The 26,485-nt window shown below is 42.1% G+C and overlaps 1 protein-coding gene and 1 long non-coding RNA gene across 2 annotated transcripts in view; one reads left to right on the forward strand and one right to left on the reverse strand.

Annotated features, from left to right (window-relative positions):
* arhgap5 (Rho GTPase activating protein 5) overlaps positions 1–26,485 on the forward strand; it is a 50,704-nt gene that overhangs the window by 18,492 nt on the left and 5,727 nt on the right. The window contains exons 4-6 of the mRNA XM_018703180.2: positions 18,475–18,552; positions 21,835–21,966; positions 25,363–25,468. Of these exons, the coding sequence (XP_018558696.1) occupies positions 18,475–18,552; positions 21,835–21,966; positions 25,363–25,468 (316 nt within the window). The remainder of the gene's footprint in view (positions 1–18,474; positions 18,553–21,834; positions 21,967–25,362; positions 25,469–26,485) is intronic.
* On the reverse strand, positions 5,963–14,269 carry LOC127143590 (uncharacterized). Its single transcript, XR_007815152.1, has 3 exons — positions 14,205–14,269; positions 12,253–12,463; positions 5,963–9,081 (listed from the first exon to the last, which is right to left on the reverse strand). It is a non-coding gene; the product is annotated as an uncharacterized LOC127143590 (long non-coding RNA).

Genomic DNA, 26,485 nt, shown 5'->3' on the forward strand with positions numbered 1-26,485 from the left:
CATCTTGGTATTTTTAAAATGGCTAAAACACACGCCCCAGGCTCCAGTCTGCACCAGTTCGAGCAGCATACATTTTAATCTGGTGTCAGCGAACTCCTGCTTAAATCCCACATTTGTTAGCCTCCCAGTGAATAAAATATCAGTCTGATTTAACTATCAGACCCTCAGCCCTTTGTAGGCTGTGAAACTTTGTTTTTGGCTACCCCCTGGCCCAATAGGGTCAACGTTTGTCAGATTTGCTTACATAGAAGCCCTGAAAACATCAGTTTGGCCTCTGAGAGTAAAACCTTTTGACGAACTGGGTCTTGGAGAAGAAGTGGAGTCTTTTAGATGACAAGCAGGCGGATGCGACTGCGTAAGCGAGGCCACACAGCTCTCTGCCGCCGAACTCGATTAGAGAAGTTTTATTAAATGTCTCCTGCTCCCCAGAGACATGAAATGGTATTTGGCACGAAGGCTGGAGGAAGAAGAGGGAAGGAGAGAGAGAGAGGCAGAGCCATGATTAAATGGCTTTTTGATGTTGATGCATTTGGAAGTCCCATTGGTTGTTATCTTCCCCAGCACTTAGTATAATGTGAGGAGGGATGGATGGAGGGAGGAGAGGAGGAGAGGAGTTTCTGTTCTCTGCTCTTCAAAAGAACTTCCATCGGCTATTTGACTAATAAAACAAGTCTAACAAAGTTTGCTTGTGGAAGAATTGCTTTTTCTAAACTTTTAACATATTTTTTTATGCCATTTTGTGTTAGTTTATGCAATTTATCACTTTTAAGTTTTTAATTTTCTCTAATTTACTGGTTGTGTAATTATTTTTTAATCAAGACCCACAATAATAAGTCTGAATTAAAACAAAAGGCAATCACAACAGAACAGAGGAAGTGTTGTTATTTTACCTCAGGGATACTTCACTGACTTGAAATACTAAAAAACATATTGCTAAAATAAAACAAGAACAGACACATTTACAAAAATGGTCCAATAATTTCACATCTGTTAATCATTGTAGAGATTTATGACTCAGTTTGCATTCCATACATTTTTTCATTCATTTAAGAGAAGCCTAACTGGCATACACTGCCAAAAAACAGAATGCTAGAACAAGACAAAACACACCATCACAGACTGCGACAGATTCACAAAAATGCTGTTAATCAATGTGGAGATTTATGACCAAGTTTGCAGACCATACTTTGTTCTTTGTTTTAATTTCCCTGCAGTGTGAAAAATTGAAAAGTTGCTGCTTATTTTAATTCTCTCGCTGCCATGAAACCCACTTTAATCATAAAATTTGAGATTCATGCTTCCTCTGCTTCACTCAAACGGCAACACCAACACTTCTCTGCAGTTACAAATGTAACGCTGGCTGTCGCTTTTTCCTCTGCAATGCCTACATGTCTGAACTTTGTAATGGCAGCCACAGACGCCTTATTTCACCCTTCTTAAACTAATCAAAATTCATTTTTGGCCACACACCTGTCTGAGTTGTGTGCATTGCAGTAACCAAGTAGGGACAAGAGGCTTCTCTGCACAGCTTGCCTAGCTAGCATCTCCCGTTAGCCTGCACGTGAGGCGTTAAGATCACATCTGTAAATTGTAGCTACAACTGTTTGAGTCTCCGCATGCACATCAGGCACACGCCGCCTACTACCACCACCACATGTGAATTCTCTCTGTCAGAACTAAAAGTAGCAACACAACAAACCTGTTCCAGCAGAAAACAGAAGCAGCAGTAGAATGGCAGCAATGTGTCCCAGTTCCAAAACCACAGCCAGAAAGCAGCAAACTTTAGCTGCCTAATTTTCCACCACGGATGACAAGGCTAAAGAAAGAGACTAAAATCGAGAATCATCCTTAACGCTGAGAGATCCAGTGCCCAGTTGGTGTAAGGCTCTGGAGAAGCCAGGGAAACCCCAGTGGACTGGTTTTCTAACCACTCTGAGCTCTCCTGGAGAATTATTCAGAAGCCATGTCAACCAGGCTTCATACAAAGCTGATTATTGGCTGGTTTCAGCCTGCTTTGAAGTCACATCACCACTCCTGACTTTGTAGTGGAATAGAGGGATTTTCGCTGCAGTGAAATAGATTTTATAAAAATAATTCATAGATGTTTTTTTGAGTACGTACTTGAAGGATGTAGCCGTTCAGTGGACCCAGAGGTCGGAAAGAGAGAGCTCAGGATGATATAAGAGGCCACATAAACACAACTGACAGGAGATGAGAAATAATTTTAATATACTATGTTCTTCTACCCTTTCCTGTCAATCATTCTCTCCACTTCTCTTTGTTATGTATCTGCCTCCAGCTCTCTGCTCCAGCAGCAGAGAGTAGAAATCAGCCAAAGTGAGAGTTCAAGTTGAAAATTGATCGGTGGCTGGCGTGACTCCCATTTCTTTCAGTGTGTTTGTGTGTGTGTTTGTGTTGTGATGTGATCATGTGTGAGCTGTTTTCCTGCTGGCTGCCGGACTGACGTCATGTTCAATGGAAACACACTGACTGAGCTTCCTGTTCAATGCTCAGAGCGGCCAGTGCTCCCAGCAACCTGACAGGACTGGTCTGACTGTCTGACCTGCGGCCTCCAGATGTTACTGTCTGTCTGCGAGTGAAAATAACTCTCTTTATTAACACTTCACAGCTACACGAGTTGTAAATGGACAAAAAACAACAGACTGAAGAACAGATTGCATGTTCAAAGCCATCACATGCACAAACGAGCATTACAAACATGCAGATGATTCTTATATTTTTCCAAACCTTTTGAAGCAGGCTGGACAGTTTCCTTGGCCGACATATTCTGCTGGCCCTGGAGCTGTTCTACCAACTCTTTATACAAACCCAACACTTTGTGCTGCTCCGTGTTAAAGGCTCTCCACAGAGGAAACACTGGAGGGCCATAATTATGAAGCAGCTACAGGAAGTGCAGTTATATTTAACAAGGCGGTGCATAGTCATTGTGATAGGGACATTTGTTTAATGTTTTTATGTGAGAGGATCAGTTAAAAATATTGTAAGTTAAATTAACCTGCAGCCATGTTGGACAAAACAACAAGCTTAAATTCTTCATCCACACTACAGGTCAAAGCTCAGGTCTCATTCAGATATTGTGGTTGATCTGAATGCTGCATATTTACACACAAACCCAGTACTATTTGGAGTTATTGTTAACAGTGTGAATCATGATTGTTTAAGTAAATTCAAGCCAGACAATTTGTTTTAGCTACAAGATGATTCTGTTGAATCATTTCTTTCAGACATTTTCTGTTCCCTCATGTTTCTCTCCACTGAACCGGGAAGTCACAGAGTATCATGACCTTTTACAATTACACCCGGGTCACTGGTGAATTTCATTTTCTCACTTGAATGCGTTCGGTGAAACTCTGGGGTTTGTGATGTTTCAGCCCCAGCAGGTGATTTTTGTCCAGGACTGTTTATATGACAGCAGTCTGCAGAGATTAACTGATCGACTTCCTGCTTCTGTAACCTTTGACCTTTTCACAGTAGGGATCCAGTAACTGAAGCTTATTCCACTGTTTTTACTCTGAGTCACAGCTTTACTTGGAAGTGTGTGAGTCACTAAGAGGTGTTTGATATTTCCCAGTTAGAGCGAGGAACTGGAAGCTCAGCGGCTGATGGTCGGTTGAGTTTTAACCACATGTAATAAACCACCAGCTGAGAGGCAGAGAGGTGATGGGAGCTTTTTGTGTTGCCTGTGGTTTCTGAGCAGATAGTGTGTGTGTGTGTGTGTGAGAGAGAGAGAGAGACAGCGAGAGAGAGCGAGGCACACCAGAAAAACTGTGTGTGTGTGACAGGATGTATTTGTGGTAAGTGTGGTCTCACGGAGGTGAGGCTGAATCTGGGTTGTTGCCGGCGGTTGCAGAAGATGTTAGCGCTTAGACTCTCACATATTACACACACATACAGTACAGTGCTGTGTCAGGCTGCAAGTAATGAATATTTTCATTATCAGTCAGTCTGCCTGTTATTTTCTCAGTCAATCGTCTAGTTGGTGAAATGTCAATAAACAGTGATAAATGCCTGTTACAATAACCAACCAGTCCAAAATCTACAAATATTCCATTCCCTCTAATGTAAGACAAACACGAGCAGCAGATTCTCACTTTTCAGCTTTAAAAAATAATAAAAAAATAAAACCATGAATAGTTGTTATTTATCACACCTGCACAGGTGCCCAGGTAGGCAGGTTGCAAGCATCTTGGAGAAGTTGCTTCATAGTTCTTCAGTGGATTTAGTCTCTCAGTGTCGTGTCTCTCTTCATGTGATCCCAGGCTGACTCCGTGATGTTGAGATCAGGACTCTGTGGGGTCCAGACCATCTGCTGCAGGACTCTTCCTCTCGTCTCTGAAAATAGTTCCTTTTGACTCAGGCTGTGTGTTTGGGCTTGTTGTCCTGCTGCAGTGTGAATTTGAATCAGATACTTCCCTGATGGGACTGTGTGAATGTGCCTGAAGTTGCTTCTTGCAGTACTTCATACAGTGTGTGTGTGTGTGTGTGTGTGTGTGTGTGTGAGTATCCCTTACATCTTAACCTAATTTTAGGTTCTTAACTGTGTCAGCTTGATTCAGTTTTCGGTTCAGTTTTCCCTTCAAAATGTAGGTGCACCGACTGTTTTTAACTCACATTTCTTTTCATAACACACACACACACACACACACACACACACACACACAGCATTACATCCTGCTCTGTAGCCTCTAGTCTTAATCTCTTCCCTGTGGATTTCCTGGTCACCGACTCTGAGACACCAAGAGATAGGAAAATGTGTGTGTGTGGTGCCTTTGGCTGAATATTTGAACAGCCACTCCTCCATTAGACCCCACCCCCTCCCCCCCCTACACCCACTCACATTATCTCCCTCCCTCCCTCTTTCTCTTATTTCCTGGTGAATAGGTGAAGCACGGCGGCCCCTCCCTGTGGGCAAACTCTGCTCTTTCTGCCTCCCTCGCTCGCTCTCTGCATTGCTTTTCGTCTGTTTGTTCTCTCTGTGTGCTGATCATCCCCAGAGAGAGAGAGAGGGAGTAAAGTGGCCATGGTGCTGCCTTTGTAGTTAAGTTAATTGAATGTGATTGCCTGTTTTTGCTTCAGCAATATCCTAACCATGACCTTCTTTCTCTGCGAGTATGTCCACAATAACTCAGCTAAATGTGCTAATGGAGATTTGTGTCTCTTTGATTTGACCCTACAATTAAGCTTTTCAAAAATGGTCTCCAGACATTGTTTTGGTGAGTAAACAGAGCGTTCAGAGAACAATGACGTGAGCCCGCAGAGACACGGTCAGGAGCTGTGTAGCAGCAAATTTAACAGAACAACTTTCTGTCTGCAGCTGTTGACATGAACCTGTATTTATGTTAATTTCGTCAAACTGGTTTGTGATAATAACAAACAAACACATCTTGATTTGACTGATATGTTTGTGCAGCAGCAAGAGTTTCCCTTTGTCTGTAAACTGGTAACATCTATCAGCTAGTCTTGAATCATTGTTCTGTATTTGTTCAGTTGTCTAACAACAGAGGCAGAACAACAACTAAATCAGTATTTACAATTATTTAATCCATCGATTTGTCAAACTACAGAAAATGTTTCGACAATCACATCTTTAAAGCAAAAGTGGCTGAAATTTGCTGACTTTGATTAACTGCTTTACAGATATTTCACTACTGCTAACTTATGTAGCACTATTTTTTTCAGTGTTTGTTGTTTCAGGTTAGATGCACTTGCCCTTGTATTCAGGTTGTGAGAGTCCTGAACTAAAAATACCTGGTGAAATAATTATATGAAGGCTAATTCACTTTCTTTGGGTTTTCTACTGTGTGTCATTTAAAGACGTCACCTTGGGCTTTAGGAATTCAACAGACTCAACAATGAACCAGATTGTTTATCTCATTGCTGGCCACATTTTGGCTCAGATTTTGTTATTTACTGAGCAAAAGATGAGGAGGAAGAAGAGATGTAGTTGTTTTCCTGTTGTTTAGACGTTTCAGTGTAGATGCTCAGTGTTTTCAGATGTAGTTGCTGTACTGTTCCTACTCTCTCTCTTCATATTGCTTAAAGTCATGGGGCCAATGCAAGTATTAGATTAAGGCGATTGGTTATGTCCCGCAGCGTGTGTGTGTGTTTGTGTGTGTGTGTGTGTGTAGCAAAGTATTAGGACCTTGTCCAATTGCAACTAACCTGAGGGCGGGGGACAGACGACGCCAGTTTGAGCCGGGCTGGGGGCTACAACACTGTGGACGGATCGTGTGTGTGTGTGGTGGGAAGATGAATTAGCATGCTGAAACTCTGTGTGTGTGTCTGTGTGTGTGTCTTGGGGCAGGTTGTGCAAAGAGAAAGGAAAAAGGGTGAGAGAGAGGCTAGTGCTCTGCCACCTGGCTCCAAGGCAGTCATCTGGTCTAATGGGGCTTGTGTGTAAGTGTGTGTGTGTGACAGAGTGTGTGTCCTGTGGCTGTATTTGAGCAGTCCAGTCTTCCATTAGTTTGCCTTGAAAAGCCCTTATGTTGCCCTTCTCCCTCTCTCTTTTTTTATCTCTCTCTCTCATGTTTTCTGTCACGATGCCGCCAGCGACATGTGAGCGCGTTGAAAACAAACGAGCATCAAACTGACAGAGAAAGTGACCACATTTTAATGGAGCAATAAAAGAGGTAATAATATGTGAAGTGGAGCTTCAGACATATCAGAGTGTTGTTCCCTCTGCTAACCTTGAATTACATTATTAACCATTTACCAAAACAACAAAAATAAATAATCTTGGTTTTGTTTTTAAGAGAAAGTTTGAAATGAATAACGTTTTTTCTGTTTTGGGTAATTGAAAATTATAAATCAGCTCTATCTGAGAAAATAGACAGTACTGACCCCCTCCTGCCTACTGCCTCTTCCCCTAAGACAAAGGAGGAGCTCAGTGGGCGCCATTTTGACACTGATGATGACGTTCTTGCTGCTGTGACCATTTTCTTTGACAAAAAAAGTATTGTGATTCAGGTGAAGTAAATCATTACAGATAGATCAGGTTTCAGACTGACACTGTAATGTAATATGGAGGGAGTGCCCTCTGTCATTTATCAGGCTCATATCTGCAGCATTTAACAGGAATATGGGTGTAACTGTTAATAATTAAGTGTGATACTGATGGATTATTGCATACCAGTAAAAGTTATTCAATAAGAGTTTATATAACTAATGTATGGTGAAACTTTTGACATGTTCAGTCCAGTCAGTTGGAAAAATACCAAAAGAAAACCTTGTGATGAATTTGACAGGCTGTGTGCACTCAATTTTACCCTTTTTTGACACTCAGCAGAAATTGAAATATTAAAATAAATCCTGACGGTCTTAAACTCCTAACAAGACAGCAGTGAAAATGTCCTGGATCACTGGTATTGTCAGCCGTGTCTCAGCCAATCAGGAGTGAAATGCCACCTGGTTTTCAGCTGTGACTGCACTTCTCATCGATCAGTGTCATTTTGAATGCGTGGAACGATCGTTTCCCCTCAGCTTGGTCCGAGTGGGTGAGATCCTGTCCACATCTTTTTTTAGCCTCTGTGTTACTGGGGTTCCCTCACTGTCTCCCAGTGTTTAGAGCTTTTGTCGCATTAAGATACAGGGACATTTTATGTGCTTCCAGCTTTCTCTCTGTCATGTACTGGAAATGGAATTAATTTGAGTTTTCAACTGTTGTTCATATAAAACAAGCAAACTGAAGATGCAACTTTGGTCCCTGAGCACGAGGAAATGCAAGTTCTCTTTATTTTGTGATGAATTGCAGGTTGATAACCTGACTTATGACCAGAGTAAGGTTTTTTGTTTTTAACTGGGTTGTGATACGTGAGAAACCTCCATAGTTGGTTGAATTTTGCAAAACGTGTTCAGCTTTAAAAGCACAGCAGTGGACTATTTTCAGGTGTAAATGAGCCAGAGTGAGGAAAAACACTGACTGAAAAACATCCAGAGTATAAACATGAGCCAAAAAAAGTGCAGTAGTCCTTTAACAGCTGAACAGGAGCTGAAAATGGAGTAGTGTTGAGTGGATTTTGAAGTCCTGCTGTGACGAGGATGTCAGTCTGTCGCCTCCTCTGAGAGACACTGACCTCCGCTGGCCTCCACCTTGCTGCAGGCTTAACACACACACACACACACACACACACACACACACACACACACACACAGTGGCTGTAGTTGTGTGTATTTCTGATGATGCGGTAGCTTTGATGAAGGTCTCTGGAGGGCGTTTAGTCGGCCATGTTGTACAATAAGGTGCTGGCTCCCTCTGTCCCTCTTCTCCCTCTTCATCATTTCTTTCTCTGTTCTTTCTCTTTATACTTCTTTCCTTCTCTCCCTCTTCCTCTTTCATCCTCTCCTCCTCCTCTGTCTCCCTCATCCTCAGCTTAACTTTCTCCTCCCAGCTTCTTCTTCCACTCGTCTCTCGTCCTTCTATCTGCGTCATTGTATCCCTCTTTTTCTCTATCCTCTTTTTTCTTTCCCTCTAGCCTCTCCTGTTTTCTTCCTTCATTTTACTTTCTACTCTCATCCTTCATCCTCTCCTCTTCCATCCTCTTCTCCTGTCTCACTCATCCTCTCCCTCCATCCTTCTCTTCCCTCATCATATCCCTCTTTTCCCATCCTTCCTTTTTCTCTCCCTCCAGCCTCTCCTACTTCTCTTCCTTCTCTCCTCCTCTTCCGTCTTCTTCCATCTTCCCCTCCTCTGTCTCCATCAGTCTTACCTCATCTCTCTCCCCCATCCCCCTCCTCCACCCGTCTCTCATGTCTCTTTTCATCCTTCTATCCCTCTCCATCCAGTCTTTTCCTCTCCCTCCAGTCTCATATTTCTCTCCCCTCTCCTTCCTCTCCTCCTCCTCCCTTCCTTCCTCCTCTCTGCCTTCATCCTGCCTTAATCCTCATCCCATGTCTCTCTCCCTCCGTCCTTTTTCTATTGCTCTCTTTATCCTCTTATCCTTCTCTTCCTCTCACCTTTCTCCTGTTATACTTTTCCACTCTTCTCCTTTCATCCCGCCATCCTCTCCACCCCATCATTATCTCCTCTCTCCATCCTCTTCTCCCCTGTGTCGTCACTTAGCCCTGCCAAAAATAAAAGCTGTGAGTGTGTGTGTATGTGTGTGGGATAGTGAGCACAATAAGCCACTAAAATTGCAGAGTGTGTGTTCAGTTATGTGTGTGTTTATAACATAATATGACAGCTAAGAAGTGATGCGTGTGTGTTGTAGAACTGACTCATTAATGCTGGCATTGTTGAAATGTCCCAACCCACGGTTGTAGTAGTTTTTTGAACTTGTAGTGAAGCTGAAGGTTTTGTCACTATCCCTGTCATAACATGTTACTTTAAAGGAATAATCCACCACATTTGTCCACTAAAGTGCTTGTTTTTGCCACTGACAGGCTCAGGTTGTTATTAGAAGAGTCTGGCATCATTATGAATAAGATTCCTCCAGAGACAGACCTTTTTATTAAAGGGTAAGATCCTTTTTGTTTAACCAGAAACCGCTGATTGATTGCTACCAGACTCCATTGACAAAAACAGTAATTTTACCTCCCAGAACACAGGAGCTGCTAATCTACTGCTGCCTCGATTGGTTTGTTTGTCTGAGTCATTATGTGACTTTGAGTACTGGAAGAAGTATTTAGTATTTTACATGCATAGAATATTATACCTAATTTTGCAGAATATTCTTTGCCAAATACAGAGTTTCATTTTAACCCCATCAGTGAATAAAAGGTTGAATCTCCACTGAATGAATCTGGTTGTTAGTTTGTGTGAGAAAAAAGCACCACCTGTAAAAACTTAACATCCACAATCAAAACCTAGACGACAGTAATTGGCATCATTTTCTTGCAGAAGTTAGTGTTTATTTATGTTTGTGTTAAAATATAATTTATCAGGCCTCATTATAATTCATCACATTCTGCAGCAGGACAGAGAGATTATCGGAGGGGGAAAAAACTTGGAATTAAAAAGGACAAAACATGAAGTGAACAAGTGTGTGTGTCTGTTTGTGAGTAAATAGAGCAGTAGCTAGGTAGCTGCAGCTTGACAGCTCTATTTATAATACTGGCCCATCTGTCTCTGCTACATTAGAAATTAGTCTGTGTGTGTGTGTGTGTGTGTGTGTGTGTCCGTCCTGTCGCATCCTGAAAGCTGGACATCTGTCCCACTGTTAACACACACACATATGTAAACACACATACACACAGAGCTCACAACAGCTCTGACTCTGAGTTTTATGGGGAGTTAACATGTTTTTAGTTTATTTAACACAGTATCAAGTAGATGCAGAATATTAATGTAAATTAATCTTAACAGTGATGTCAGAGTGGGGTTCACAGGTAAACAGCAGGTCGTCACTGTCACAGGTATCTCTGATCCAGTCTGTGGGAAATGTATTTTATTTTTGAATCTTTTATCTTAGATATCTTAGATGCTGAGATTATCAGTACCATAACATGGTTTTAGCAAATGGACCTAAAAGGAAGAGAAGGGTGGTTTTATGGTATTATATATTTGAAATGTTGTGACATGTTTTATCTTTATCAAAAAACTGCAGCTCCAGTTATTTGGATATTGCTCCTGGCTGTGTAGTGATTTCTGTTAATTGTTCAGTCCTGTTTTAAACGCATGAAAGGTTAAGCTGCTTTGTAAAGCTGCTTTTGATTATAACCACACTTAATGCTGTGTTTCACAGTAATTACATTATTATTCATGATGAAACAACCACAGAAAGTGTGACAGCGCTAGCAAGGCGGCAACACAGGTGTTTTTATATGTCAATAATACCAATAAATCAGTTAGTGGCAGACACCGAAGAGACAAGGAGAGGGAGATGTGAAAGACAGAGGAGGCAGATAGAAGATGGACGAGCACAGAGGGAGGTGAATGGGGAGGAGGAGGAGGTGATTGTTCCTATGTTAATGAAGCGTTTAGCTGTTCACCTCCTCCTCCTCCTCCTCCTCCTCCTCCTCCTCCCTGCTGCAGGAGCCTGCAGACTCTCCTCTCCCTGTCATTTTCCCCGGTGATAAACCACAGACATGGGAAAAAAATGCTGCTCAGATTCAGGTAGACAAGATGTAAATGAGACATTTACACAGCAGAAACAGAAAAAAGATGTAAGAAACATCTTTACCCCATATCAACCACAGAGCAGTCTGCCTTCTCACCTTTCTTTTTCCTTCTCCTTCTTCTGTCTTTTCTGTGATACTGGTTTCCTCTGCCTGCTCACAGTGTAGGCCCTGATAAGAAAATGCTCTTTCTTCTCTATTCTTAAAAAATATCTTTAAATAGCAGTTTGAAGGAAGAAAAAACATTTGTGTCATTTTTACTATTGAAATGACTTGTTGATTACTTGTAGTATTTTTCATTTTAGAAATTTAAGTCAAGTCAAATTTTTTAAATCCTACAATTCCCACAATGCAACCTGATAGCTTTACTTTTCTAGACCCTCCCTGCCTGGTGCACACCCATGTCTTTTATACCCCACTATAACCCAGTTTGCGACACAGGCTTTCTGTGGAGCCAAGATAACCCTGACTGACATGACTCTGATTATTTTTGACAAAGCTCCTCCAGAGCCACAGAAGACATTAGACAACTGTTTTCACAGGCTGTCTGGTAATCCCTGCGACTGGTAAACTGATCTTGATGTTTACATTTTAGGGGAATTTCCCTTTCAGTTGCTGTCCTGATTTCCATCCTGGTCTCAGACCTCCCCAGGCGGTCCCGTAATGTCTCTGATTTGTCGAGAACCAGACACACACTCTTCATTTAGTGCGGACGCAAAGAGAAACTGGACATTTGATGAAACTGTGATTTAACAGTGGAGATCTCAGTGTTAACACACTCTGCTGTCCGGCTGTAAAGATCTCAGACTGAGTGCAGGCTGCAGCTGTGGGCCTGTTGTCTGCCGGGACTGTGTGTGTGTGTGTGTGTGTGTGTGTGTGTGTGTGGGTATGGATCTCATTACCCAAGGTGCCCAGATATTAAATCATACTCGCGCACACACACACTCTCCGCGCAGCCTTTGTATTGATTTATATTGACTCGTGGTTGTGTGGAGGGCCGGTCATTAAATTAACACACCAGCGGAGAAACTGATGACTCCACCAGACCACAAACCTCAGCTGTGTGTGTGTGTGTGTGTGTGTGTGTGTGTGTGTGTGTGTGTGTGTGTGTGTGTGTGTGTGTGTGTGTGTGTGTGCGCTGAAAGAAAAAAAAAAAAAAACGATAAAGAAAGTGCTCACCTTAGGTCATTAGTTCCATGCACATAAAGCTGTGGTCTTTCTCCGACACACACACACACACACACACACACACACACAGACAGGCAGACACACACACAGACAGACACACACTCTCTCTGGAGGAGAGTATCGGCAGCAGAATGACTTCCAGACCAGAAAGCTCAGCTCCTTTCTCAGCCTGAGGATTGTGGGAAAAGCTGCGTTCGGGTTCCTGTGGGAAAACGAAGCGCTTTTACCTGCACATTCATCTTCCTTACAGGAGTCAGCGCATGTTCGCATGTCATGTCCCATGTATAATGAGCGGGATAAGACCTGACTGTCCTGGATTTGAGAAACTGGAACATGCAGGCTGGGATCTGCTGATACGAAGCAGATCCTGTTTATTGTTGGGTTGAACCAACACTGATCTGTGTGTGTACGTTTTTTTGGATGGGTTAAGGATTAACAAAATAACACATTGGTAACAAACATCATTTTTGCCAAAATCCAAAATATATTCATTCAAAAATCAGGTTTAAAATTTACTTTAGATTTATGTTGTAAAGGAGAGGGTGCATTTGTCGGGGACTATTTTCAGTGGATGAATCCACATTTGGTGCTGTAGTGAGTATTTGTGGCAGCAGCACAATGTGTGTGGGACTGAGTCAAAATAATCTACAGTGTGTGTGTGTTCCATGGTGATGAAGGAACATGTCACCCAGAGCCACAGTGTGACTCATTTATGTGTTTTAAATAGTTTTAGGGCAAGAATGGAGCTGTGTGGCTCAGGGGAATAAGATGAACCAGGCTCAGATACACACACAGTTCTTGTTATTAGTCTGCAGTCATTCCTTTTGGAATCATTTATAGATTTATCCTTTCATCCATTATTGAAGCTCAATGCTGCAGACACATTTTGGTCAGTACCTAACGTGCTGTGGTCTGATACCCCACCCTGAATCACTCAATAGAAAATAAAGTACAAAGCATCGAAGACTTACCACAGTGTGGACTAACAAAAAAGGAAAGGCAGACAAAACACAGTGGCAGGTTAGTGTGTGATGTAGTGAGTAAAACACTGCTGACTTGCAGTTTAAAGATGATAACTCTTAGATCTTGTTGGAGCAGTTTCTTGTCCCAGTGTGGAGGTAGACAGTGTGTGGGTGTTCTGAAAATAACTGTTCACAATGCCACCGTGTAGACAGTGTTGACGTGTTCAGCTGCTTTATCTTTAATCTGATTATCTCAGCACTGTCATGTCAACACCTTAACGTCATTATCTTAATGGGAATAACGTGTTTAGCATCGAACATTTGTGCTCAGTTTGTCCATTCATAAGGACAAATAAACGCCTCATTCAGACGTGTCATTATGAAACTGCTCAGGTCAAGAGTCAGCGACACGATAACACAGATGTCAGTTTGACAAAAACAGCACAGAGCTGCTTTCAGTTTTCATATCTCTTCGAATGAATCCCTGAACAACAGGAGGGATTATTAAACTTTTGTGTGTTTGGATCTCTTCCCCGGGGCACTAACTGTGTTTGCCGTAATAACAACAATCAGCCTCTGTATGTCTTCAACAATGTGGGATTTTTTTTTAGAAACAACATGTACTTTTTTGCATCTTTGTTCCATTATTGAACACAGAAACTCAGAAACTGGTATTGATGTAAGATGTAGAATAATAAGATTCAGAAATATAAATTTAATAGTCAGAATTAATACTCAATCACAGTGCTTGTTAAAATTGACTTTTATCTCACTTGTACATAATTACCATCATCCACAGTATAACCGTGTATATATAAGGTCTTGATAAGCAATCAGAGTGGCTCACTGATGTGAACAGTGAAGCTCAGAGGAATAAGAAATGTCAGGCTTTGATAAACACTTGTCAACCAATCATCTTGGGTCTTTTGGAAATCATAGCAGCCACCTTTTGCTATAAGGTCTGATTAGACAATTCCATACCTCATTTAAATTTGGCAGCCAACCCGATCAAAGTAGTCCCTGTGTGCAGTGATACACCGCTCCTGTGTGCAGTGATACACCGCTCCTGTGTGCAGTGATACACCGCTCCTGGCGCTCCTGCCACTCTCTGGAAGTCCCGTTCTGCAAGTGCATCAAGCACCATCTGCTGGATCTCCTCCACTGTGTCAAAACAGCGACTGTTCAGCTTGAATTTCATTTTATGGAGGAGGAAGAAGTCGCAGGGAGTCAAATGTGGCGAGTGAGGAGGAGTGACTACTGTGGTGGTGCAGCCAAAAGACAAGCACCTATCACTACACACCACAGTTCATGGAACCTGGCAACAAGTTTTCTCGCACCTGCTGCATGTGCATTATAACTGTTGCAGCCCTGGATAGATTTAGGGTTGATAAAGGATGAAAATGACCCATAAAACAGGCCTGAAAGATAATGACTTGCACCATTTATCAATGTCAGTGTTGACTTTTAAAAGAAATAACACAGACTTTGTTAGTTTGTGTTTGTTCTGTGCTGGTATTATGTTATTGGTGAGGATCATTTTCAGGTTAAACCATTGTAGTGAGGACATTTCTGCACTTCAGAGGACTGATAAGGCATTTAGTTGTGATGGTTAAAGTTCTAAAGGTTTGGGGCAAGAGAAGCTTTATGTCAATGAGGGATTTTCACAAATACAGAGAGAGAAACATGTCTGTCAGTGTGTATTTGTGTGCATGTGTGTGTGTGTCCCTGACTGGTAGAATAAGAGTTAAAAATAGCCGATGATTGACTTTCACTTATTGAACTGGCTTCCTGTCCCCTCCCACAGCAGATGGTTGTCACGGCGATAAAATAACTGGCGGTTGGCCAATGAGCGGAGAGACAGACAGGTAGAGGGAGAGAGAGAGTGATAGAGTAACTGTGAGTGTGTGTGTGTGTGTGTCAGGATATTAGATCATATCACAGCAGGAGGAGTCTTATCAGATCCCAACATGCAAACATGAGCTCCACTGTTAACTTCCTTCCCCTCAGGTCTGCTAAATATATGAGTGTGTGTGTGACATCCTGTTGAGAATCAAATGTCCTCAGAAGGACAGAGAGATGTACAGGGTGGTGGCATTTTGTGGGAGGGCGTTGGAGAGGTCATTCAAAGGTCAGAGGTGAAAGCTGCCCGTGTTGAGTAACAGTTACCTCATCAGCCGGTTCAGGAAATAGGCATCAATTGGTAAATAGTGTTAAATAATTGGACATAAGCATGAATGGGTTGTTTACTGATTGTTATCAGCTGATTTTTATAGACCGACTTCTGCCAGCTCGAAGCTTTGAAGATAGAAAGAACATTACTTCCTTAATGTGATGTATTTCCCATTGAAGCAGGTCACTGTGGGGTCAGAGTTTTAAACAATGAGCTGTTAGTTACAGAGAGAAAGGCAGCGTGAGCTGATAGAACAGGTAGAAATCAGAGTTTATAGTCACACCCACTGACAATGAGAGGTTTTCTGGGAAGTTCAGGAGCTGACTTTATGATAATTCTTACAATAATTAACTAAGATTTCCTCTTCTAATGCTCACAATAGTTGAGTAGATTAGATTGGAGTTGTTTGTCAGACTCACACAAGCCAGCTCTGTTCTCTTAAGACACATTCAAGTACAGTAGAATATTACAGCTGCATTCAGTGACACGGGTTCGTAAAAATCTTACCCTGACACAAACACATCTAAACCTTATTTCTGTTCTTCCGCTCATTCCATTGACATTCCACTTCAGGACTCGGCTTCTTGTCGGATACGTCTGGGGTTTGTTGCTGACGTCTCAATGTTCAGTTTGCTGTTAAACAAGAAACTGGGATGTTTCATTGTCAAGTGAAGGTGAAGAGGCAGATCAGGAACAACCAGAGTCTGCAGAGGAGTTCACATGGTTTTGACTCAGAGTCTGAGGCTGCAGATGAGTTTGAACATTTGAACAAGGCGTCGCTTTTCCATGTAATTTATCTGATATCAGTGTGTGTCATCAGGCTGAAGGTCAAAGCTGTGGAGATGCAAGTCAGTCCTCACAAATATAGTAATCTAAAGGTGTTTAAGGTACAGCAACACAACACGGTTCACGCTCCACACCCACTCTGTTTTCTGTGCTTATATATTCTGCTGACTCTGAGGCACACACACGTGCACATACCCACATGCATGCATGCATGCACACAAACACACATGCACACACACACACACACACACACACACACAAACTGGGTGGTGTTGGTTGCTGATTAGACTAAGGTCATTTAGCAAAAAAAGAAAAACGCTGCTTTCCTCAGATTTCTCTTAATTTAAGAGTTAAGCTGGAGTGTTTGTCGAACACCTGAGTCAACACATAAACACAACCGCACACTCACACACACACACACACACACACACACACACACACACACACACACACACACACTATGTTCAAAAACACACATAAAGACACACAGAGATAAATACACAGATACACACTCTCCCACACTTGCTCACACTTGACACGATTTACTTGAATCCATTAAAGCTGTATTTACATAATACTGTCTCTGCTTAACTGCCTCTGCAGGGACAACACACACACACACACACACACACACACACACACACACACACACACACAGACAGGCATGTATACTGCAGTGTGGATGACCTTGTAGCAGCGACAGAGCAGAACTACAGCCTGTATGGATAGTTTGTGAGTGTGAGTGTGAGTGTGTATGCTTTGTGTTCATCCCTGCAGCCAGAACACACATTATAGCTCTAATTAAGACACTCTGTCTCCATATGTGCTGGTCTGAGATCAGCTGTCAGGTGCCAGCTGGCTGGGATATTTACGACCAGAGCCTCTAACAAATGCTGCTCTCAGACCTGCTGAAGACTGAAAACTAAATAAATTCAATAAATTGTTGATTTATTGTTTATCTGTTGTTGTTGAACCAAACTGAAATCTTGATGTTTTTGATGACCTCTCTGACTTTTCATGTAGCGCCAGCATTGGGTTGAAATTTACCCTTATGTACAAGAAACTGCAAATATAAAAAAACACATTGTTTTTTTCAGCTTTATTGATTATTTCTGGAGAACATGTTGTTGAAGCAAACCACTGCTCTGTGTTGGACCCGATTCCAGAGGCATGTTTGCCATTTTATTTGCGAGACCTGCCAAAAAGAATTAAGTTAAAATTTATTTTAATTTATTTTAATATTTACACCTGTGTGCTCAGACGCAAAATAATGATCAAATGTGGAAAACAGATTAAAGTAATGACTGTAAAGGTGTAGGCTGAAGTGTAGAGCGCTTATTACGCCTACCTGTCTCAGAATATTACATTTACAAAATTTATTAGTGAGCTTCAAATGGTTACAAACATCCAACTACAGTTTGTACATCACCTTTCAACAACCAGACAGTTCACAGTGATTTACATAAGACATGAAAAGGAATGAAAATAAGATGTAAAACAAACACAAGCCAATATAAAACTACACACACAGTAGCATTTAAAAAGAACAGAATGAAGTATTAAGCTAAAATGGAAAACAGCAAGATGAAAGAAAAATTACAGAGCAGTGATGATAAGTGGTTTGGAAATTGTCAAGAGATCAATGGGATGTAAAGACTGGTGCATTAAAAGATGAATGAAATGGGTTTATTTTAATAAGTGCAATGGCGGCTGGTTTGCTTCTTCCATCCTTACCTCCTCCTGTGAACTACTTTGTCTATTTTCCCTCTTTTTCTTTAGCATTGGTGGATAATTATAAGGATGTTATTTAGAGCTGTTTCAACATGTGTTCTCTACTTTACAGTGATTCTCATGTCGATATGTTGCTGCCTCTCTTCTTCCTCGTCTACTTAAAAAAGTTAAAAAAATAACTCTTGCTTTTGTCTGTGACCTGCAAAATAAACTGATGAACCCTAATGCACCATTAACATCTTTAAACAATCCTTCCATAGGTTGCAGATGCATAGGAAACCAGAGATGATCATGAATGTGATGAGAAAAAGCTCAAAGAGAAATAGAAAGTCCTGAGAAACCTGTTGTTTTTCTGGAATTTATGGCATGAAAGTTGTGCAGCTTCCAGCCTCAGTCAGTATGTGGTCACAGAAAACCACATTAGATAAAACTTATTACACTGCTCCTGTTTGCCCATCTGTTTTGATTCAGCGCGTAAATGCACTTTTTTCTTTAACGCTGCTTCAATTCCAGTTGAAGTCTGTCAGAGCTGTTACTGAAGTTGTGTGTTGTTTGTGTTTGCAGGTCTGACCACAGAAGGCCTGTATCGCGTCAGTGGGAACAAGACTGACCAGGACAACATCCAGAAACAGTTTGATCAAGGTAAAACGCTCAGACACACACCTGCACGGGCAGCAGAACCTCATAAATACATATTCAGCTACCTAGACACCTGAAGAAAGAACATGTGTAACTGGAGTTTCAAAGCACAGATGCCAACAGCTCTCATTATTTTCACAGATCGTGATTCTAAATTATTTTCCCATGAACTTAAGTCGTGCTGTTTAAGAACTCAGGAGTTCCTTGGAAAACATGTTACCAATTCGAGCGGCGTTTGTGTGATGTGTGCAATAAATTCAACCCACAGAGAAAACTCTGAGCTGACTGATTCCAAATCTGACCACGCAGCAGAAGTGCTTAAAGAGAAACACATGCCCCCGTGGAGCAGAGTCCAACCTGCTCATGATGGTTGGTCAGCTGCCAAACCGGCTGTTAGAATAAATAAAGTCACCACAGGCAGAAATCACCAGCACACGGTCAGCAGCGTCAGTGATTCTGCAGCCGGGGCGATGAAATACAGAGACTGTACTGAGATGAGGTGGTTTGTTTTCTTAACAGCCTCACATTGATTATTGATTGCATTCCCTCCCTGTCGATTTGTATGCAGAGACTTGTCTTCAGTTGAAATGATATCAGTGAAAACAGTTAAAGGCTCATTTATGTTCAATGTTGGATTCGTATAATGATATTGTATCAACAACACTACCTCTGCTGTTGCGTCTTTCTGAAGTGGTACATTATTACGACCTCCTCCACCATCGCCATGTTTGTCGTCAGAAACGTTTGACTCTGAGCTGCCCTCTACTGGGCGTGTTGCTCAACATCCACGGCAACGTGAAGGACTGTTTTTGTCTGTAAAGGGAGTGTAACATAAAAACGCCTTAACATAGAAACACCTGCAGCATCTTCTGTGGATCTATGGATGTAGACAACTAAATGTATCTATGGCTTTACTGACCTTTAAATAAATGTCTAATAAGTCTACGCAGTAAACACACTCAAATACCACTGTAGCTGTCAAACAGTGATTCAGAGCCCTGAGTGCTGCTGTGCTTCAGGTTGACTCTGTGCGAGCTTGTGTAAGACCTGCTGTTCTTACACATCCTGAGTAAACTCAGAGTTATTCCCCGGAGGGCCCCGCCCCCCCTCCGACTTGCCGTAGGTGACTTTGTCAGGTCATATATTCCTGTTCAGACTGTGCACATGCCTCCTGCTGTGGTTCTTCTCGCTGCAGCTCAGTGATATCTGTCTGCCTCTGTGGAGAAATGCACCATTAGAGCCAATTAGCTCCTCTGTCAATAAGAGGGGCCAGAGGGCCACTGGCTACTTCCACAATATAAGCTGAGTATATTTTTATGGAAATAGACAGAGATTTAAATGAAATTGCTCGGGGAGCAGCTTAGTTCTGATGGGTTTCTTCTGGGATTCAGAGGTCACTGTGGCTCTGCTTCATTAACAGTCTGGGCTGAAGCAGCGTTTGTTGGTTGTTTATTAATAACCTTTATTAAACAACAGTTCCGCCTCTTTTTTCCTCTTCTTCTTCCCCTTCCTTACTCCTCCTCACCTTTCCTTTAAAACCTCCTTTCTTTCGTCGTCTCGTCTGTCCCTTCCCTCGTTTTCTGTCCTCTTTTTTTATAGCATTTCCTGTTGTTTTTATCTCTCTGCTCGCTGCCTCCCCTCCTATCTCTTTACTTCCTTGAGAGTATTTCTGGTGGACTCAGTGTGTGTGTGTGTGTGCGTGTGTGTTGGCAGTCGTTCAGATTCAGTGTGACAGCTGTCGTGTTACCTCAGGGCTCTGTCCTCTTTCTCTCTCTCCTTTCTCCTCCCTCTTTCTCCTCCTTCCTGTCGTCATTTGGCCATTACAGTGTGTCAAAACAGGAAGTGATAAATATTTCTTTTTCATCCTCTATCTCTGGTAGCTTTCGTTTTATAAGCCATCATTATACAGCGTTTTTATTTGGGGTTTATTAGAAAGCTGACACCACTTTGATGTGTGAGTAAAGATCTCCAGCTCCAGACTGAAGAGATGACCCCAACTGCTGTTTTTCTGTCTGGATGAATAAAGCCATAACTCTCGTTAACAAAACGGTAATAAAAACTTGAGCTGAAGTGATGGAGCTGGAGCCTCCCTCCTCTCCCCGACAGGAAAAACAGAGCAGAAAAATGGTTGTTTGAACTGGGCGTGTATTCTGTTCCAGCCCTGCTGCTCCATCAGAGAAACACTCAGGCCTCTGTGCCCCCAGACAGACTGATGATAACCTCTGTTAGCTGTGATCAGAGAGGAGCTCTGTTCCTCCTGCTCAGACACAAAGCTCAGCTGTGAGCCTCGCTGCTGCAACACAGCTACTCACAAGCTCTTTGATATCCTCTCAAATTGAAGCATTGACCCAGCAAAAAACCTTGTTTGGCTCAAATCTGGATGGATCAACATGGGTTATCGGACCCAGATCTGAGGCGCCGCTCCTCACTTGGGGCTTATTGTGGATGAATGAGGGCTTGGCTTCAGAGACAGTTTATACTTTCCACATCTGCGTATGGCTGTGGACGCCCAGATCACGTCCCCATTTTCATCTGCTCCTGAGAAGATGCTGCTGTACTTTATGCTGTACATATTCCTCTTCCCATCGCACCTGAGGACAGATACTGTGAGCTGTTAGCTGTCCAGTATTCCCTCTGTTTTAGCTCTGTTTTTGGTCACCGCCTCCTCAGGGAAATGTCTGGCTCTTCAGCCGCTGAATGCTCCTCTGTGTTCACCAGCCAGCCTCTAACTGTGTCTGTCTGCTGTTTGCTGCTGTGTACAGTAGCTTTTTCACAGCTGAAAACAACACTATGAGACTGAACCAGAACAGTAATGTTGTGGTCCAGACAGATGAACAATGGGCATTTTTTCCTGTCCTTGCTGTTTGTCTTTCATGGAATGTAAAATACAGTTTGCTGTAGTTACAGATCTGCAAAGAATTATGTCAAAGATAAGAATTATGTACTAATTATAGGGACAATAGCAATTTCCTTGAAAGAAAAGCTACACTTTTCCTGGCAGAGAGAATAACACATAGAGCAAACGACAGTTAGCAGTGTTTGTGTGCGCTGTTACAGAAGAAGTTTGATCCTGTTATCGAGCAGCTGTTCCTGGGTGGAGCTGTTTTCCCGTTTGCTCTGTTTGAGATGCAGACGATGAAACAAGCAGCGTAATAAAGATGAAGCCGCCATCAAACGGCAGATAACAAACATGAAAAGTGACTGAAAGATTTTAGGTTCAGCTTCAAAAACCGAGTGTCTGTGTTGACTCTCTTTTTCCTTTTTTTTTCCTTCTTTTTCTAATAGATCACAGTATTGACTTTGTGGCGATGGACGTGGCGGTGAATGCTGCTGCCGGGGCGCTGAAGGCTTTCTTTGCTGACCTGCCCGACCCGCTGATCCCCTACAGCCTGCACCCAGAGCTGGTGGAGGCCGCAAGTAAGAAGAAACACACACACACACACACACTTTGACACACTATGTTAATGTCCTGGAAAATAGCTGAGCTATGAATTACTAATTACTACTAAAATCTTCTGATACCAGGCTCAACAGAAAAGGTCAGGACTTTGATGAGAACACATGAAATTACACTCTACAAGGAGAAACTTATTTTCAAGTTCATTGGACCTTTGAAGTCAAAGGAATAGTTCAACACTTTGAGAAACACAGTCCTTCCTAAGTATGTAGCTATAGCCAGCAGCTGGTTAGCTTAGCTTAGCATAAAGACTGGAAACTGGGGGAAACAGCTAGCCTGGCTCTAAAGCTTAATAATGAACACATTATATCTCAGGATTATGTGTCTGTTTTTGGCTGGGAGCAGTGAGCAAAATGTTGAACTATCCTTTCACTAAAAGTGTAGAGACAAACACAAAAGGTGTACACAACAGTCACACAAAGACAAAGACAGACTATATGCTAACACTGCTGCAGAAATCTAGTTAAGTTTACACACAGCTTTCTGTCACATCATGCACTCATAAGAGGCTTTTTTCAGCCCCAGGATACTGTCAGACATCTTCACTCTGCTTTCCCACTGTGTGTGTGTGTGTGTGTGTGTTGTACATTAGTGATACTGAATGCTGAAACCACCAGGCTGGTGACAGCAGATTAATGAGCCAAAAATACACTGGGAAGACATTGAGAAGTGTAAAAAGACATCATACTGTACACGCCCACACACACTTTAATAAGTTCTTAGAGAGGGAGACAGAGAGAGGGAGGTGGTGCTGGTTCTTCTTCACTGGAAAATAAATCAAATATAACAGGAGCTCCTCTTCTTCCTCTCTCTTGTTTTCACCACCTACTTTTTAAAATCTTGCTTTCACCTTCATTTTCTCCTCCTCCTCCTCCTCCTCTTTCCCTCTCTCTCCTGTGGTCTCCCTCCAGTCACCACCGGACTACACTCTGTTTACTGTTTGACCTTAGACAGTCTCTTTCTTGCATCAGTGAACCTTGGTAGGAAACTTCTGGCCACAGCCAAATTAAAATATGCAGATTTGACCTGTTTGCTGCTTTGTCACAGTAACAGTCTCAGGCTCAGGCTGCGATGTGTCGTGCTAATGAAGAAAAGGCAAGATGTTATACTGGTTTACATGTACCTCAGGAGCTGTAACAAACACACCAGACTCTTCAGGTCTTCACTGGTCCACTAGTTTATCTCTTGTTAATCAAGACCTGTCCTGGGACCCAGATCCAGTCTGGGAGGGTCCTCTTCTGTTGCTGCAGGTCTCAGATCTGCGTGTTAGGATGTGTTGACTCTGTCAGCTCTGATCATGTGAAGTGTTATCACAGGAGAAACATGTATTTCTGTGGGTGAGACAGAGTGTGAAGCATTAACAGGTTTTTTGCAGTGTTTTACATTGAATGCCTGGAACAAAGACCACCTGCCAACACTGTAAAATATTAATACACTTTAATGAAGCCAAACATAAACAAAAAGCTGTAGTAGCTGGCACTGTTTCACATATTAAAGTCCATGTATTTAATGAGTGTGACTGTTGTTTAGGCCTTCACCTCACAAAGTAAATTGATGGTGAGGTGACATACATCAGTGTCCTGGGGGGAAACCCGGTGACGTGTAGGAAACATGACATGAATTGCTGCTTTTTTCAGCCACGGCTGCTCATAATGCTCATATGAAATATTCATAAATCATTCTACCAGACTCCCAGTACCTGAACTGAGCCCAGTACTAAATGTTCAACGGTTAAGGTGATGTCCTTATGGTCAGTTTCTGTATATGAAAGACCAGAGAGACCTCAGTGGAATGATAAGGGGGATTTGGATCCAACCAGGCCTCCTGGGTGTTTCTTGGTCCTTTGTTGTGTTTTTAAGCTGATTCCAGATTAATTTTACTGGACTCGTTAACGTCGTTAACATCTTTGTTGAGCTGCATTTTACATTCATTCCTTCATTTACGTGTCCACTTGGTGGGAAGTTTCTAGTCAGCGTGTTTTGTGCTGATGCTTCTTCTCCTGGCAGGGATCATCAAAGATGAAGCTAAACTCATCCTTTGTAGTTTAATCACCTTATTGAACGTGCTGCATTGTGGGTACACAGTGTGGACGGCAGTGTTTGCCCATCAGGCTGATATACTTTCAATAAAAGGGGATTAAAGTGTTATATAGGTCCTGTGGTAAACTGTTTCTCCTTGTGATATTTCTCGGTAATGTGTAGATGTGGCAGAGTGGATTAATGACCTCTGACCTCTACCAGCCATTAGAGAGTCAAAGTCTCCCGTCGGCTCCTCGTTAAGATGATTGATGGCGTTCCAGGATGAATAAATCTGAGTGTTGTTACGTCTGCGGCCGTGAATTTGAGTCTAAAAATGTAAACGGCTTCCCGCTGGTCCTGGAATGACTGGAATATCCTGGAGAATATTCAAGACAGGGAAGGAAGGTCGGGTTTGTGTTGAAGCAGCTTTGTTGTGACAATTCAAAGGTAGAAGCTCTTATTTCACATCTGCTCTTTAAATATTTAATAAGTGAGTGGGGTGTTTCTGCTCCAGTGAGCCATCGCCGCTGGGAAAATGACGGATTCTTTGGAGAGGATGAGGAGTATCGAGGAACTTCATAGAACGTTTGCTTTTCAGGAATACAGCAGGATGTGTTTTTAGCGTGTGTGTTTGTTTTTTGCTGTCTCTCCATATTTTCATTTCTTTTATATCAGCTTATCTACATCTTGGCAGACGCTTTGTTTTCACATAAAATCTTCAGAATTTTCTGTTTTTTTTTATAGTTCACTGGATATTATTATGCTATATTCTCATTTCTCCCCAGTATCAGTTACTTTTTTCCCTAGTAAAGAACTAGACAGAGACCTGACTATGACTGACTGTATATTACCCCAAGCAGAAGTTCAATAGAAGATCCTTGTGTTTTATTTTGAGGCTGTTTAGGCCTGTGGCTTAATAATAATGACAGTTGAGCCTTTAATCAGCTGTTTCATGCTGATGTGACTTTATTAAATCTGTACAATAAAATACAAATGTGTTTATTTTCTTAGTCTGCAGAAACTGACCTGTTTTGTTTTTAACCAGAGTAGATGGTTGCATTGTTTCTGCCCACAAGGCTCAGTGCTGATATATGTGTGTTTGTATGTCATTATATGTGTTTGTGTGTGTGTGTGTGTGTGTGTGTGTGTGTGCAGAGCGTGGGAGCTGCTCTTGGCAGCATCACAGCCTTTTGTTTTCCAGAGAGTATAATTTCCGTTCCCAAGAGAGAGTGTGTGTAAAATGTAAAACGCCTTCTGTCTTCTCTCCCTGTGTGTGTGTGTGTGTGTGTGTGTGTGTGTGTGTGTGTGTGTGTGTGTGTGTGTGTGTGTGTGTGTCAGAAATCGTGGACTACATGGAGCGTCTGCAGGTCTTGAGAGAAATCGTGAAGAAGTTTCCCCCTGTCAACTACCAGGTCTTCAAATACATCATCACACACCTCAACAGGTAAGACACACACACACACATACTCAGATACATGTTCCAGACACACACTCCGAGCTAAGACACACATGTGCACGCAGAGATGAACACACCCACCCACACAAAGCTCACACACACACACACACACACACACTTTGCCTGTACACAGGATACACATGTTGTTTATCCGTGTTATGTGTGTGTTGGAGTTAAATCCTCTGTGAGGCTCCAGCAGCAGCGAAACGCCTCAGCGCTCAAATGCACGTACACCTGTGGTGACAGCGAACACATCGCAGCAGGCAGCTTCATTTAGACTTAAGAACTGTCGTCTGACGCATCGCAGGACGCAAATGATTTAACATCAAGCCGTCACACTCTGACTGCACCTTTATCTTTCTTTGTGAAGCTGCAGTTGGAAAGTAACTAAGTACATTTACTCAAGTACTGTACACTGTTTTAAAATACTCTGCTTTTCCAGTTTTTTGCTGCCTTACATGGAAATATTTAACTTTTTCCTCCCTTCATCCTGCTCAACAAATTAGCTGACAGGCTGGACAATGTAACGGCATTAAATGACAGCTGTCATTAGTTTAATAAATGTTATGGAAAATTTAATTAATCTCTGCGCTAACCACGATGTCACGCTTCATCAGTTAATGATTAAATCACTCAGCTGCCGGATGTTTCTGATGCTCCAGTAACAAAAAATCTGTTTCCTTCGTCTTCATGACAGGAGGAATGATGTTTCCTTACGGCCACGTATAGACCAGTGATTTTAGCTTTAGTGTTCATGTCAGTAATAAATAAAGTTTAAGGCGGGTTAATCAAACCAGATTAATGAGCCTTACATCATATTTTTAGATTTATTGATACGGCGCATTCTGACATTTAATGTCTCCGACTTTCACCAAAATCACATCGTAATGGTTTCATCTCATCATGTTATTGCTTTACAAGTGTCAGTGTCCTGCTTGATTAAAATGATTCTCAGCAACCTGTGGCTAAAGCAGCAAGTAACTCAGTATGTGCTCATATCAGAAA

This window comes from Lates calcarifer, linkage group LG19 (genome assembly GCF_001640805.2).
Source record: "Lates calcarifer isolate ASB-BC8 linkage group LG19, TLL_Latcal_v3, whole genome shotgun sequence".
In the NCBI taxonomy this organism is placed as follows: domain Eukaryota; kingdom Metazoa; phylum Chordata; class Actinopteri; family Centropomidae; genus Lates; species Lates calcarifer.